This window comes from Bacillus rossius, chromosome 2, assembly GCF_032445375.1.
Source record: "Bacillus rossius redtenbacheri isolate Brsri chromosome 2, Brsri_v3, whole genome shotgun sequence".
In the NCBI taxonomy this organism is placed as follows: Eukaryota; Metazoa; Arthropoda; class Insecta; order Phasmatodea; family Bacillidae; genus Bacillus; species Bacillus rossius.
The window spans coordinates 49,441,486-49,457,097 of record NC_086331.1 but is presented as its reverse complement, the minus strand read 5'-3'; the positions used below and the strand labels follow the sequence as shown (position 1 = coordinate 49,457,097).

The window sequence follows — 15,612 nt, the reverse complement described above, 5'->3', positions numbered from 1 at the left end:
TCTCTCTTATCTTCCGATCACATTCTCGTTCTTTTTCTAAATAAATCCTTCAACTTTTCTGGATCATCTCTCTGCTTATGCCTCCATTTTCTTACATAATATCTGGAATTCATCCTGAAAGTGAAAAATTTTTCCATTATGTAGGCCTAAAATTACTGTGTACATTCAGCACATAGTATGTAAGATACACAAAAACATGAATAGCTATGTAAGGGTGAACAAACCAGAGGTTTTTCATTATTACGGGTGTGACACATTTTTAAATTTTAAAATAAACTTTTTTATTATCTGTCAGTGAATAATTCTTTGCTTAATTACACAAGCACATGCCTAACTTCACTTTCACAAAATGTTTTCACTTTATTTCAGACTAGGACATAGCTACAAAAACTTTTGTACTTTTTTTTATTACGGGTGTGACACTACTACATAGTTAAAGTTTTTCACCAGTAACTAAATTATATATTTACCTGCACTAATAGTTTCCATGTAATTTCAAAGCCGAGAGTTTCTGTGTAATGTCCTTCTTGAAAATAACCTATTAAAAATTGGAGGGAAACTTCAGGTTTACCAACAAAAGCCATACAACTTTACTTTAATGATGGACTTGACAGCTGAGTCACATATTCACTAAATAAAACAAACTAATACATACAAAATATACCATATAAGTATATTTATGTAAAATGTACATATCAGTGTTGCAATTAATACAAGTTTCAGAGAAAAATACCGAAATTATTTTTTTTGGGTTAAGGTTCACTCATGCATGGAATTACCCTTATCCGAAAAATTAATCAATCTTAAAAGGGTTCCAATAATTTTGAATTATCAGGATTCCACTGTTAGTTGTTTTTAAGTGTCAGTGTCCATGATTAAAATGATTTAGTTAATTTTTATAGCATGCCAGGTGAAGTTAATTTAATTTTTCTGACTGAAACTTTTTAATTCTACTTGAGTGTAATTTGACTAGCATTGCAGTGCTCAGTCAGGAGTTTGAAATTTACAAGATAAATTCCTTTTTTTTGAATTTGAAAAACTTGCTTACAGCTGCGATTGTGGTTGAAATTGAGCAGGATAGACTGAAAATGTGTTTCAGTTATGAAAACGGTCAATAAGTAATTTTTTTCTATTCCTGCTTGTCACCTAAATTTAATTTATGGACTTGTTACAAGGTCAGTACTCTTGGTCGTGAAATCTTAGGGAGTCGTGATTGGCAAGCCGGCCTTCCACCAAGGTGATCCAAGTTTATCCTGCCAAATCTCTCTCGATTTGTCGAAAATGGGAAACAGCAAATAGTAAGGGTGTGTTTTCTCTGGTACTTTCATTTCCCCACACTTATTCATCATAAGGCTGCGTTCCACATAACCCCTTACAGGACCACATGTATATAGGCCTTTGTTTACTAGTTTACAAGTCGACCACTCGGTGAACGCTGCCCCACCCTTTGGGGTCACCTCTCTTCTTTTCCTTTTATACATACCATTATAATTATAAAATTTTTGAAAATACCTAACTTTTCAAACACTAATTCTTATGAACAGTGGCATAACAGCTAATGTTTTTACACATATTCCTCAGATTGCATCAATAATACAATATGTGATATTGTAAAAGGCACAGTCATAATCACTTTATTTATTTCAAGTCTTTTTCATAATACATTATAAACCAATATTGTAATTTTGCATCACTTTTACATTGTATTGAGGCTTTTATAATCGTGCTTTGGCTCACGTATATTGGTGTTGTAAAATTTTAACTGCATGTTGTAGAGGCTTTTATAGTGTATTCAAGCACTGCACTGAGTGTGACCCAAAAAACTATAAAAGTATGTCGTGTGTCTTCCCGAAATGAGTGCTGTCTTCTGTTACTTCAGCAACTGGATGAAACACAATCAGAGATAAATGTAAAATTTCGGGTTGCAGTATTTTTAATTTTTAGGTTTCAGGAGTGAAAAAATTCTTGCTTTAAGCATTATGAGTATGGTAACAGAAATTTAATAATAAATTTGTCTGGCATGTGGCAAAGATATGTATTCCTCATTTGTACAGCATTTGTATTTTCATATGCTATGTGAAACACAAAAATTTTTTTTTTTACAACTCAAATTTCTTTTAAATAACTGAACTATTATTAAATGACTTATTTTCATTATTTTATAATATTTTAATTTTTTATTAATCATTGGCAATGCCGACTTCGGAGACTGTGTGGAAATTATTTCGTTCAGTGTGAGTGCGCTGGACTAAAACACATGGCACCCTGCCAGTATGCACAAGAGTGCAGGTCAGTGCAGCTGCTGGAATTTACTATCAGTGTTCTCACCTTGAAAGCTTTCTGCATGAATATTTACAGTTAATACTCATTCAAAATGTACAACTCTACTTTACATTAATATTATGGATCAAGGCTGTGAATTGGGTAATTTGTAGGTAAATTTTTGACCTGTGAAGGGTTTAATATAGCTTTCTATGACAAGACTGTTTGTAGACTCATAAAAGTTTGCTATCATTTAGAAGTTTTGATTTTGAATTTCATCAGACTCAAATGGATTTTTCTTTGAGCTGCTGGGTTTTCTACAAGTTGTCATTCCCTCCCTTATATTTTTCCATAGCTTCTCCTCCTCCTATTAATTTCTTATCATTTATTCTTCAGTCTGGCTAGAACTACTCCTTTTCTTTGTGTTACCTGTTTGACTTTGCCTTAAGTGGTAAATTATTCCTGGATATTATTTAGATGATGTAGAAGCTCCATGCATTTTTTATTATTCTTTGATTACATTTAAAAAATTTAATTTTCCTTACAATGAAAAAATAATAATTTATTGAATAATGCAACAAGCACAGTTTTGTTATAACATGTGAATAAATCAAGTAATTTTTATTTATGGCATGAACTTATGATTAAAAATTTTTTAAAATATTGCTTAGTAAAAAGTTGTGTAGGGAAACCTACTTAAATAAACATTTATAACCATAGCAGACTACGCCAGCTTATTTTCTTTGAAAATCTAAATTACTGCAGCTAACCCATTTTCAACATTTATGAAACATATTTGTGGTCAGGGCCGGTACAAGGTAAATTGGCGCCCTACGAAAAACCTTAATGCCCCCACCCCCCAGCCGCAACCCCAAAAAAATTTTTCCTTGCCTCAAAATACATCACGTAAGCCTAAGATGTTGTCAACAATCAAATGTAAGCAGGCTTTTGTTTTTTTTTACTTTTTTACTTATTACAAATCATAAACAGGTCACCGTGGACTTTAAATAATTACTTATATCAATATAAACATTCCAAACTGTTAAAAAAATTATTTTTAATCTAGTTTCAATAATCGTTAAACATATTATATCAGCTGTTATGTGTCGTGCTGCGCCGCCCCCAGCTACTTGGCGCCCTAGGCGGTTGCCTAGTTCGCCTATATGGACGCGCCGGCCCTGTTTGAGGTCATAGCAAATGATCAAAGTGTTTGTTTAGCTGTTATAATAATATTAGTAGTAAGTTTTAAGTATTAATCAAGATTGGTGTGTAGTATAAAGTAAACAATAGTCTTTAAAAATCTTTGCATTAATATTGCTGTTAAAGATATGTATCTATTGTCAATTGAACATTATTGATTATGCAATGTTATCTGCAGGGTGCGTGCATATGGCCCTGGTATTGAGCCAAGTGGACCTGTTGTCGGAGCACCAGCCAACTTCACCGTCGATACATTCTCCGCAGGGAAGGGCCAAGTAGACGTCACTGTCGAGAATCCACATGGACAGCCTGAACCAGTATGCATGATACATTTTCTAATTTTAAAGTATTGTTTATTGCATTAATATTTTAACATTATCATTTAAAGTGATTAGCATGCATTAAGTAGTTCAAAGTTTGGTAAGCACATATTGAATTCACTTTTAAAAAAAAATTTCCGGTAACTGAATAAAATTGTTGTTGGTAAACATATTGAGGGCCTACTGGTGTTACGTTTTGAACTAGTTGTGGAATTAGTGGGCGCCACCACGTGAGTGGGCACGTGGACCCGGCTAGAGAGACTTATTCAGGGCGTTACGTGGCCCGTGTGAGGCGAGATATTAGCCCTCCTGATTTCGATGTTAACACCCGTTCCTAAACCGAGCCCGCTTTCAGCGTCGGGCACGCTTCTACCCAACCGTAGTGGGCTCTTAGGGCGTCCCACACGCCGCTGACTGGGTTAAGGACCCACATGGCCTCCAAACACAAAAGACACGTGGCTCGATTAAGTTGGTTTTTATTGATACGTTACACGTCCTTCTACAATCCTCTCTTTACACAGCTAAAACGCCGAAGGCACGAATCGGTATAAGTTGAGGAGGCGGACCACACACGTGGCCGCCTCAAGCCTTTACGTAGAAAGAAGGTGGTAAAAACTCGTGAGAGTATAAAAATAATTACTAAATAGCCCCCACCGACCGAGAGAGGCCCGGAGAATGAAAAAGAAAGCGATTTGGATTAGTTAATTTTACAGAGCTACTTATCGGTGAGACAAAGGTGATGTCCTCGGGGTGTCTGCAGAGACGTCCGCTCTCGGCCGGCTGAAGAAGGAGACTGGGGCGAGACGAGGCTCGCGGCAGGAAACATGGCGTCCTTCGCGCCGAACACAATTACCGTTAACATTTTAGAGACTGCGTGGTCCGGGTTATTACAGAGAATAACATGAATCTTTTATAAAATTAATATACACATACCCACGGCCAGACTGTCTGTAATAATTACTTGTGCATGAAATTAGTTTAAATAAAGTTATATACTTGTTCCGCTGTCGCCCGCTAGGGAGCGTCCTTGGCTGTTCTTGCACTTACTTTATTAAAAAAATATTATATTAAGAAAACAAAAGACACTCACTGGACTGACCTGTCGTGACACTGTTTAGGGGTGAAAAGAAAAGTTTAACAATAATAATTTAAATACATATAGAGGTGCGGCCCACTGCAGCTAAGCGCCCTCTTGCGGTAGTTCGTGGCGCGCAATTCAAATACACGACTACGTACGTCACGGTACAAATGCCGGGCAGGATAGGTGTGGGAAGGGAAATGGAGGATGATCAGGCTCATGGTGCGAAGCTCCGGCTGACGTCAATATATATAAGTTAGCAGAAAATAGGAAGAGGTGTTGCATGACCTAACACGTTGCACATGGTATTTATCTTTAACAACTTCTGCACCCAAAGAGTGGATTTTCTAAGGTTAATTCTGTTTCCCTCACCCATTTATTCAATGCTCCATTCTCATTTCTTCAACCATCATTTTTAAATACCTTGATAGTGATAAAATTTTAAGTTCTGATGAATTGATTCATTCAGTTAATTTTAGTGTATGTAAAAATTAAAATAACTTATATGTTAAAATCACACCTATATACATGTAAAACATAAATTTGCTGTAGTTTGTTAAATTGTTTCCTTGCTTTGTTTGACAATATATATTTCTTGTTATCAATACTACTTAACATTATTAAAGGCAGATTTCGAAGAAAGACTACCTATTGCATCCGTTACCATGGTGTGACTTCCGGGAATGTTTTTATAGTTTTTTGTTTCATGATCCATAGACCCTAAAACCATCATCAAAAACTTTTATTTATTTATATATATATACACATATATATATATACACATATATGTATATATATACACACACACATATATGTATGTATGTATATATATATATACATATATATATACATCATCTATATACACACATATATGTGTGTGTATATATATACATATATATATATATACACACATATATGTATGTGTATATATATATACACACACACACACACATATATGTGTGTGTATATATATACATATATATATATATATACACACATATATGTATGTGTATATATATATATATATATATATATATTACACACACATAGATACACAGTTACATACACATCACATTTTTATGTACACGATACCTGCAGTAATTTTGCACAGATCACTTCCAAACTGGTACATAAAATATAGAAATAGAAAATGTTGGTTGAGTTCATTAATTGGCAAAATCCAAAGAATTATATAAAAATGGGGAAGGTTTTTTAAAAAACCGAAAATTAGCTATAACTTATATACTATGACAAATATAACATCCGTTTGAATGTATCATAACTCGTAGGTTAATACCAAAACTTTTGTATAAATAAATTTTTGACATAACCAACCATAAGTGCAAAAGGTGGAAAAAACAGGGGTTGAGGACAAAAAATTTATAAATTCCTTATTATGTAAACTATAAAATCAATAACAATTAATTTTAACTGTCCTAAAACATTGAAACAGTTGACAACGTATGTCATGTCCCTCCTGGTCCCTAGGCCCGCTGTTGCTCATCACAGTCTTGTCTTGGTGCAAGTGCAACAAAGTGCTTAGAGTGTAAGTGCTGGTGCAGCGAACGCACCTGAATATGGGGGCTGGTGCGGCGAACGACAGTGTCATTATGTTCTGTGGCATAAATATTATTGTGTTTATTGCTTTATGTTTTTAGGTAAACATAATTTACTGACTGATTGGAATAGTATTTGTTGACCCGGACAGCGTACTGTTTCCCGCGCATCTCGTGTGCCCCCCTCCCCAGGCGCACCCTCCCCTGTGCCCCCCTCCCCTATGCCCCCACCCCTGCACCCCCACCCCTGCACCCCCCTCCCCTGCACCACCCTCCCCTGCACCACCCTCCCCTGTGCCCCCCTTCCCTGTGCCCCCCTCCCCTGTGACCCCTCCCCTGTGCCACCCTCCCCAGTGACCCCCTCCCCTGCGCCCCCCTCCTCTGCTACAGCATTGTAAGTTGTTGATCGTTTAGCACAGCCACGCTCGGCCAGTGCCTTAATTACATTAAACGCATTTGCAAACTACCCAGTGAACTTGGGGTTCTTCTGACGTCACGCAGCCTTTTCGGTAGGACTGAAAGACCTAGTCCCTTGCATTCTAAGCTAGTTGGACCTTTAAAGCTACTGTATATAGTTGTGGTCATCCACCTCTAACCCCGACATTTTGCTACGCCGTGTGTACTATACCCGATTTTGTTAATTAAAGGTGTGCTGGGACATGCTGGCACCACCCAGTACATGGGTCACTTCACTGATAGCACCATCTATAGTACTTTGTGATCTATTAAATTGAACTACAATTAATGCATATGCTTTTCCTTCCAAATGGCATATTTAGCTCAAGGGGTTGCTGTTGTCCTTGCCCCCTGTAGTAAGCCACATGGTGAGGACCCTTTTAATCCCAGAGTTTTTATGCTAGCCGGCACCCACGTGACGATAGAGAAATATTCAATACAGGGGTCAGAGAGCAAGGTGTCGTCCCAGTTTCTGATAAGATGAATGAAGAAGTTTGATAAAACCATGGGTTGAAATAAAAAATTAAATAAATCTTCCGTATTATGTAAACTAATGAATCCGTTCTTATTTATTTTAAATTTTCGAAATATTGTCTAAAACTTTTGTCTAAAATAAATTTTAATGTAACTAACCTATTTCTGCAAGGGGTGAAAATAACAAGGGTAGAAAAACAAAAAAAAAATCATAATATTTTTAGTAGGTATACTATCAAATACATTATAATTTATTGAAAAAATCTTAAACATTATCCTAAACCTTTGGCTAGAACAATTTTTGATAAGACAAACTATTACCATAAAATCAGGTGTTGAAATAAAATTAAACCTTCCTTACTATCAAATTCGTTAGAATTTATTTCAAACCATCTTAATATTATCTTAAATTGGTCCAAAGCAAATTTTTATGTGACCAAGTATTAGTGCAAGGGATAAAAAATAGTGTTTGGAGGTCAAATAAATGCATAACTTCCTTAGTAGGCATAACATGAAATTTGTTCTAAGCGATTCAATGCTGGATGCATTGAGTTAAAAACATTTTTGCTGCATGGAATTATGAGTAAATGTTTAATAGATCATTTTTGAATATTGGAGAAAATAGAGAATGTTATGAACATTAAGTTTTTTTAATTGTTTCGGAAGTTTATATAAGTTTACAGAACATTTACAGAAGAAATGGGAACTTCGAAATATACCTATGCCTGTAGACTGTGATGAAGGGATTTTTTAACATTACAATTATAACTTAACAAGTGTAATTGACTTAATTATTTGTGTGACTGACATACATTTAATGAATTAGGTACTTTCATTTTATAAACTATCCAAATCCTTTAAATACTTATTTTAATACAAAAACAGTCCTATGTTTTCCAACATTGTTTCAAGATCTATTACATTAATACAGAGCTGCAGTATTCATTCTATTGTTAACTAAAACATAATTCATAAAACAACATAGTAATAATAAGTGTGGCCTCTGAGGTGACATACTTTTAACTTAATCAATTAATGAATTTTTGACAGATCATTTTGTGGCGGTAATACTGTTTTAAGATACGAAAAATTAAAAAATAAAAATTGTAATTTGTATTGACTAACCGTTAGATTACATGTTCTGCACTTTCTACCAAGCCTCAAGATAGTTTAGAAATGGTAGCAACAAGTCCTAGAAGTGGCATTTACACCCACCAATAGAACAGTTGGTTACACCAACATGAGTACGACTACTGAGATCAAGAATGCCAAGGTGCTGTTTTAGTGCAAAAGTTGTAGATGGTAGCTCGAGTCCTTTGGCCTATGAAATTGTAAATTGGGACATTTGGCAGAGGCCAGAGGAACTAACAAATAATGAAAGTAGTAGAAGCTTAGTGGTTTTTATGAGTGTTTATATAACCATGAGCCAGCTGTAAGCGCATAATGAACTGTGTGGTGATGTGATCTGGCAGGTTGATGTCCGATTCAACAAGGATCACAACCTAACTTACACAGTCTCGTACACGCCACAACTGGAAGGGAGCCACAAGGTGTCAGTGCGGTTTGCTGGTAGGGAGATCCCCAAGTCGCCGTACACCGTCTTGGTCGAAGGCCATGCGGGAGATCCCAGCAAAGTGGTGGCATCGGGTCCGGGTTTGCAGCCCGAAGGCATCATGATTAATCGACCAACCTACTTTGACATCTCCACTAAAGGTCTGTATTGCGTAAGTCTCATCATGTCATGTATCAAGCTAAGATATCAAGTTTTATGACTTGGTGTGAATTATTTTTTGATACTGTTTAAGATATTCTTATTGTTTCCAAAATTTGCTATAGTTTATTTGGTTGTGTGCGCCATAACATGCTTTCCTGGTAAAGTAGTCTGTAGGCTTCGATTGCACTTAAAAATGTGTACTTACAGTAATTTTTAAGCATTGAATATTTGTTTAGTTTATTTAAATGTTTGGTTGTTCAGTTTTTTCTGTTGTCTCTTACAATTGATCTATGTTTTTATAATTTTGCCTCTGGATATGTGTTGCCTCAGACTTTATTGTAAAAATCATTACAGCATGAGTTGTCAGTTTACAAAGACAGCAGACTATAATCGTAAGTTACAAAAGTCATGTGCTGAAGCAAAAAATTAATTGTTAAAGTATGGTTTAATATTTATTAGAAATATTTTGTTTATTGTAGAATAATATTCCAAATAATTAGACAGTATAAGGTTTAAAGCTAGCTTATGGATAAGTATTCACACTTAAATAATGCATCTATTAAAATAAAAAATAGACAGTCTAATGCCATGTGCAGTTTGGTTTTTTGTGGTTATAGAATTATGAAGGTAGTATAACAGTTTCAAAATAATATGAAATCTATGTTGTAATAATTTTTTCTAGTGGCATTTTATTCACCTGAAAGCAAACCTCCATCTTACATTGATTTCTTGAATTATTTTGTTCGGAACCCTCGACTGTCTCTTAACAGTCTTGTGGCAAAGATGCACAAAAGAATTTTACTAGCCATACACACATGTCACATTTATTTTACTTTATATTTTTACAGTTATGTGGTACTTTCATTGTGGAAAAAATATAATTTACACACAGATGTTCATTTTTCTTGCTGACATAACATAAAACTTATCTTAACATGCAGCTTAATTATCTTTTTTTTTACTCTTTTGTTTATTCATAGCCCTAACATAAATTAGGTTATGGTTGTCATCAATTTATATGACCATTGAAGTAATTGTCATATGTATGACCAATATGATTATTTATAATCAGTAGGGTAGATGGGGGCACTATGAAACAATAAAGTTACAAAGCTGAAAAGAACAAAGTTTTTTGCATGGATATTAACAGAAAATTTTTACACTACTTGTGTATGAATAGGTTATCAAATTAAAACACAAAATTGAAGATAAGGCCACAAACAGTTTAGCAAAGTAATATTTTCTAACCCATTGCATTTGTTCCATTGTGCCCCATGATAGGGGCACAATGAAACATTATTTCTGTGAATACAATAAAACAGTAGAAAAACATTTTGACACTACTACAAGATATGTACACATTACAACAAAATTAAATTAAATATTTGTGAAGACCTCGCTTTTAATTCACCTACTTAATATTCAAATGTGAAAACTCAAAATCAAAAGAAAGATAACCCTTTTGTCTCTTTGTCTGCCCATAGCATGTGGGTTGTGAGAAAAAATATCGTATTTGGGAGATGTTGACTGCTGCTCTATCTTCGATTTGAGGTTTTATGAACTTATTGGCCATTTTGTTGCTTTTACGAAGAAAACTGACTTCAAAATCATTCTCAGTATTTTTATCCTTCATCACTTCTCCTATGTAGAAATTACTTTTCTTTCCCGGAATATCATATTCGACGAGAACAAAATTTCCAATGATGGGTTTACACTCAATGTCTTTAAAACTTTAAGGACACAACTCTTCTCTCATATCATCAATACGTTCTTCATCATTTTCAGAGTCTGCGTAAGGAACCTCCATTGGACTATCTTCGTCTGTGGACTCAGTAGGATGTGCCTTGAACAGAGCTTTTATACTTTTCTTTTTTGTCACATTCCTTTTCTTTTCAAGCAGCTTCTTCTTTTCTATAAGTTTATTTTTCTCTGGAGTACTAGTGGCAATAATGCTTTGTTTTTTAAGTTGATTACATTTTTGTTTCCGGTTGCCAGCTTTCGGATAACCCTTGAACAACTCTGGGCTTTTGTAAGTTGTCCATTAGGCATTTTTGCTAGGTGTGATTCTTTGCTCAGAAGAATTACATGCAAGTTCCTCTTTTTCAGCTTCAGAAACACCTGAATTATCTGCAGCTTCATTCACTGAAAGCTCAACCATTTCTGTAGACTGAAGGGATGCTGATGAGTCAATTTCTGTAGAATGCAGAGAAGTTGTTGGTAGAGTTTGCTCACGTTATTCCTGTTCAGGTGGTGCTCTGTCACTGACAAAACTGCAGAGGAAATCTTTGTCTGTGAAGATATGTCGATCAAAAGGGTAAATTCCTGATTTTCGGAAACCTGACATAATGTTTCCTGGTGTCAAGCCTCTTTCGTGAGCGATTTTCACGATGCCAGCTATGTCATATAGTGTCAGTGTGTTACCAGGGTGTTGCATCATCCAGGTATCAACCGCTGCATTGTAGAACGACTTGAATGCTTTGTATACAGCAACATCCAGAGGTTGTAACCTGTGGGAACAATGGGTAGGGAAGGTTACAATTGTTACCCCATTGTCCCTGGCAATATTTATCACTTCAAGAGACAAGTGACTCTCATGATTATCAAATAAAAGTAATGTAGGAGAATCTTTAGAGCTGTTCGTATGGCGAACAAAATGCTTCATGACTTCAATGAAAAGCTCTGAATTCATCCACCCTGAGGGTGTGGCAAGTCCTAATGTACCAGCTGGAGCATCTTTTATTATGTGTTGTTTAAAATACACCCTGGGAAATACCATTACAGGAGGAACTGTGTTTCCACTAGCACTTACAATGCAACAAGTAGTAACAGTTGTGCCCCTTTCAGCACTCGTGCATTTTGCTACTTGCCGCGACCCTTTTTCAGCCAAGACTTTCTGCGGTTTTTGGACAGTAGATGTAGCTGTTTCATCGAGGTTGAACACTCTAGTTCCATCAGCAAATTCAGAGTGTGCTTTGTACACTTTTTCAAGGTTGTCAAAAAACAAATTCACATTCATTTTGTTGAAAGAAGTAGCTCTTGACAAGCTGCATGTTTCTGGAGACCGAAGACTTATATCAGGATGCCTCTTCATAAAATTTGAAAACCAGTCTATGCCTGCCAAATGCTTCTCTTCCCAATTCTTTGGACAGGTTATTCCATTTACATTTGCCATTTCATAAGCTAAATGTCTGCAGTCTTTTGTTGTCAAGCCAAAATACATCTTGGAACATTTCAACAAATATTTCGCTAAATCATTTTCTTGCTCTTTGGTAAAAACCTTTCTACAGTCATAATGTGGGCACATCCTAATGCTTACCTCTGGGCCAGCTATTTTTTTCTTCTTCACATACCGACAAAGTGTTGCATATTTTAGTCCTTTGGCAGTCGCAGCTTTGCGCAAGCTGAAACCATTTTGAACTAACGCAACAGCTTCACACATGTTACCTTCGGAAAGGTTCCCCTTTTCCGTTTTTCTCACTCTGTTTCGAACCGTGATGTTATCTGAAACATACCAGGTTTGTTTTATTGCAATTTGTAAATATTTACCATTTTACATGAATTAGATATTGTTTTTAAATTTACCTACTATAAATATAAAAACAAGCATATTGCAACTGGGGCACAATGAAACAAAACGATTATAAAGTGTTTCATTGTGCCCCTCCAAACACTCTACTGTTAAACACACCTAACCTCTAAATTAATATAAACACACACTTCTGATACTTACGTTGATTAAAAAGTGATCTACACCCTTTCCAAAAGTCTCTTGAACAAACACATGTTTTCAAAACAATATTTGTAAAATAAAATTAACATAAATACAAAATTTTTACTTTTCAGCTACCAAAACAACTAAAGTCACATGCTATCCATAGAATACATGATAGCATCTTCTACTTGCTCCAATGTTCTATGTTGTAGTACTAATCCCAACCACCACTAGTGCCACCAGTCTGTTTTTTACAAATATGGAGGAAACAACCACTGTTTAATTGTGCCCCTTGTTTCATTGTGCCTCCATCTACCCTACCTACCTATGTATTATTTTTCCCAGACTATAATTTTTTTTTAATATTCACCATAAATCTTACTGTTTATATGCTTTTATCAATGAAATTTGATTCTAATATAGAAAGGAAGTCATTTTTAAAAAGTGCCATTGCTTGCCCCAGACATTGCTGTAGAGTTATTCATTATGACTTTCGCTCAACATTGTTATTTTGCATAGCCAACAAAAAAAAGTGTTGTTGCTGATGTTTGAGCGGGCTAAATAAATAAGCTTGAGTACATTTATCAGTGAGCATTTTACCTTCTCTATCACCAATCCAAAATTTTTCTCATGAAATTCAAGGGGTTATGTTAAAATTTTTAACAAATAATTTTTCAATCAAGACTAGTTTTAAATAGTAATTTAAAAACCTTAAGTATATTTTGCCATAATCACCCCAAATATTATGCATATTGGTAATACCTATTGTATAATTGACATAAATTTTTTTTAAAATAGTTTTACTTATCTCTCCAAGATTATTTAAACATATTCGGTGATCAATGTTAGCCAAAGATAATGTTTACAGTAAAACAGCCTTGGTAAAAAATTTTAACTTTATACTTAATTATTGAATAACTAATAATTAAAACAGGAACTTTATTTTTTCAGTAATGCAGGGTGCAAACATTACAAGGCAAGTACAAAATTAGCATGAGATGTTATACAAATAATGATTGTTACTTTTGTAATGTTGACTTGGTTTGGTAAACACATTTTTTTTGTTATCTTAATTTGTGAAAACCCAAAAATAATATAACGTCTATATAATTATGGACAAGATTTCTTGGTTTTATTTTAGATCAATTTAGTTTCTGAAACTGAAGATTTCTGTGTTGTTGTTTCTATTTTGGTTCATTGACTTTATTAAATAAAATATTGTATTAATCAACAAATATGGAACTTAAGTGTTACTTAGTAGGTTATTTCACCAAAATAGTCTCATTTTACAGACAAATAATGCACTGACACAATAAAGTCATTAGGGTCATTCCATGTCAAGTGGTCTAAACATTTTTTTGTGACCTTCTTTAATCTTGATGAAATTTGGGGTAAGTCAATACCAATACTTAGGAGGATCTTACACAAAATTTCAGTTTGATTGGCAGTATAGTCTGGGTTCTAGAGGCTCCTGCACAAAGATGGTCGTTGCAACACCAGCGTGCGCCTGAATAAAATGGCAAGTTTGAAATGCTATTGTGGCACAACTACAGCAGCTAGCATCCTGAAAATTGGTAACCTAGGAGAACGTTTTGTGCTCTACACAATGGTAAGAGTATCACTTATTTTAAAGGCTTACATTTATTGCTAGCACCTCCCAAAGTTGGCAAAAATATTCATTACCTTAAATTTAGAGCTGACTTTTGCTGTCCATAACTTTACAACAGTGTTGCCGGAATGCCTGTGCTTCTGCTAGCTAATCAAGACCATAGCTGCTGTCAGTTTGCCAAAAGAGCAGCTTCTAAGCTTATTAAATTTTGCAGATATTTGCCTCTAAACTAGGGATTTTTGTTCTACCCACTGAATTTTACCCTTTTTTAAACTGTCATAGCACAAAACTATCTTCTCTGATTGAGTTCTTTCTGGCATGGTTAGAAAGAGCAGCCTTTTTGCTTTAAGAATCATCTTGTTTCATCTTTGTGTCTCAATGTTTAAGACAAGAAAATGTACTTTAAAAATTGCCCTTTTTTAGCTACCTGACAGAACGCTGCGAGAAAATCAGCATCAAAGATAATGAATTTCCAACCATTTAAATTATTTGTACTCCTTAATATGATGAGGTATTAATATACAAGCAAATTTTAATATAAAAGCATAAGGAAAATATTTTTTATTATTGATCATGTAATAATTGACTAGATGTGAAGGGAAATTGTTTATACTATAAACATTAATCCTTGTGTTGGTCCATGGTGGCTGAGCCACTACCAGTTCATTCTCTAAAAGATATGCTTCTCTCAATGAAAGCATGAATTGATATCCCCATCACCTAGGGGTCACGCCCGATAAATAGGCAAGGCCAGCCACGGGTGAGTCTCTTTAGTGTGGGTTCCCAAGCCCACCAGGGGTTTCTTGCCATGGATCCCAAGCCAGTGGTGGGTTAATGGTTGCCAAGCCAGAGTGATGCACTGTTCAAGTAAAGAATAATGAAATGACCAATGGGAAAACGCGGACGTAATTATTGTTTTACAATTGATTGGAATTTATCTTCAATGCTTGACGGCATCATTTCTGTTATAAAGTGTACTGCCTTCCCATTGCTGTAGCATTAGGAGCTGGAATGTTGGCAATAATATGCTGTTCTGGTATCCAGCAGGTGTCTCTTCTAGGAGGCCAGTAAAATGATCTTGCAATTCCATAAGGATGCATGAAGTCTATAAGAACATCATTCTCTTCAAATGAAATTTCACAAATGTTGCCAATCCACTATTTGTTTTCATAAATACAGGCAAGATATTGGCCAGGCTGAAGACTTGCAATTGATAGGGTTGGTGGGTTGA

General features: G+C 35.1%; 1 protein-coding gene across 1 annotated transcript in view; it reads left to right on the top strand.

Annotated features, from left to right (window-relative positions):
• The window catches only part of LOC134529275 (filamin-A), a 786,080-nt gene that overhangs the window by 257,291 nt on the left and 513,177 nt on the right, over positions 1 to 15,612 (top strand). The window contains exons 6-7 of the mRNA XM_063363172.1: positions 3,641 to 3,779; positions 8,819 to 9,059. Coding sequence (XP_063219242.1) covers positions 3,641 to 3,779; positions 8,819 to 9,059 — 380 coding nt within the window. The remainder of the gene's footprint in view (positions 1 to 3,640; positions 3,780 to 8,818; positions 9,060 to 15,612) is intronic.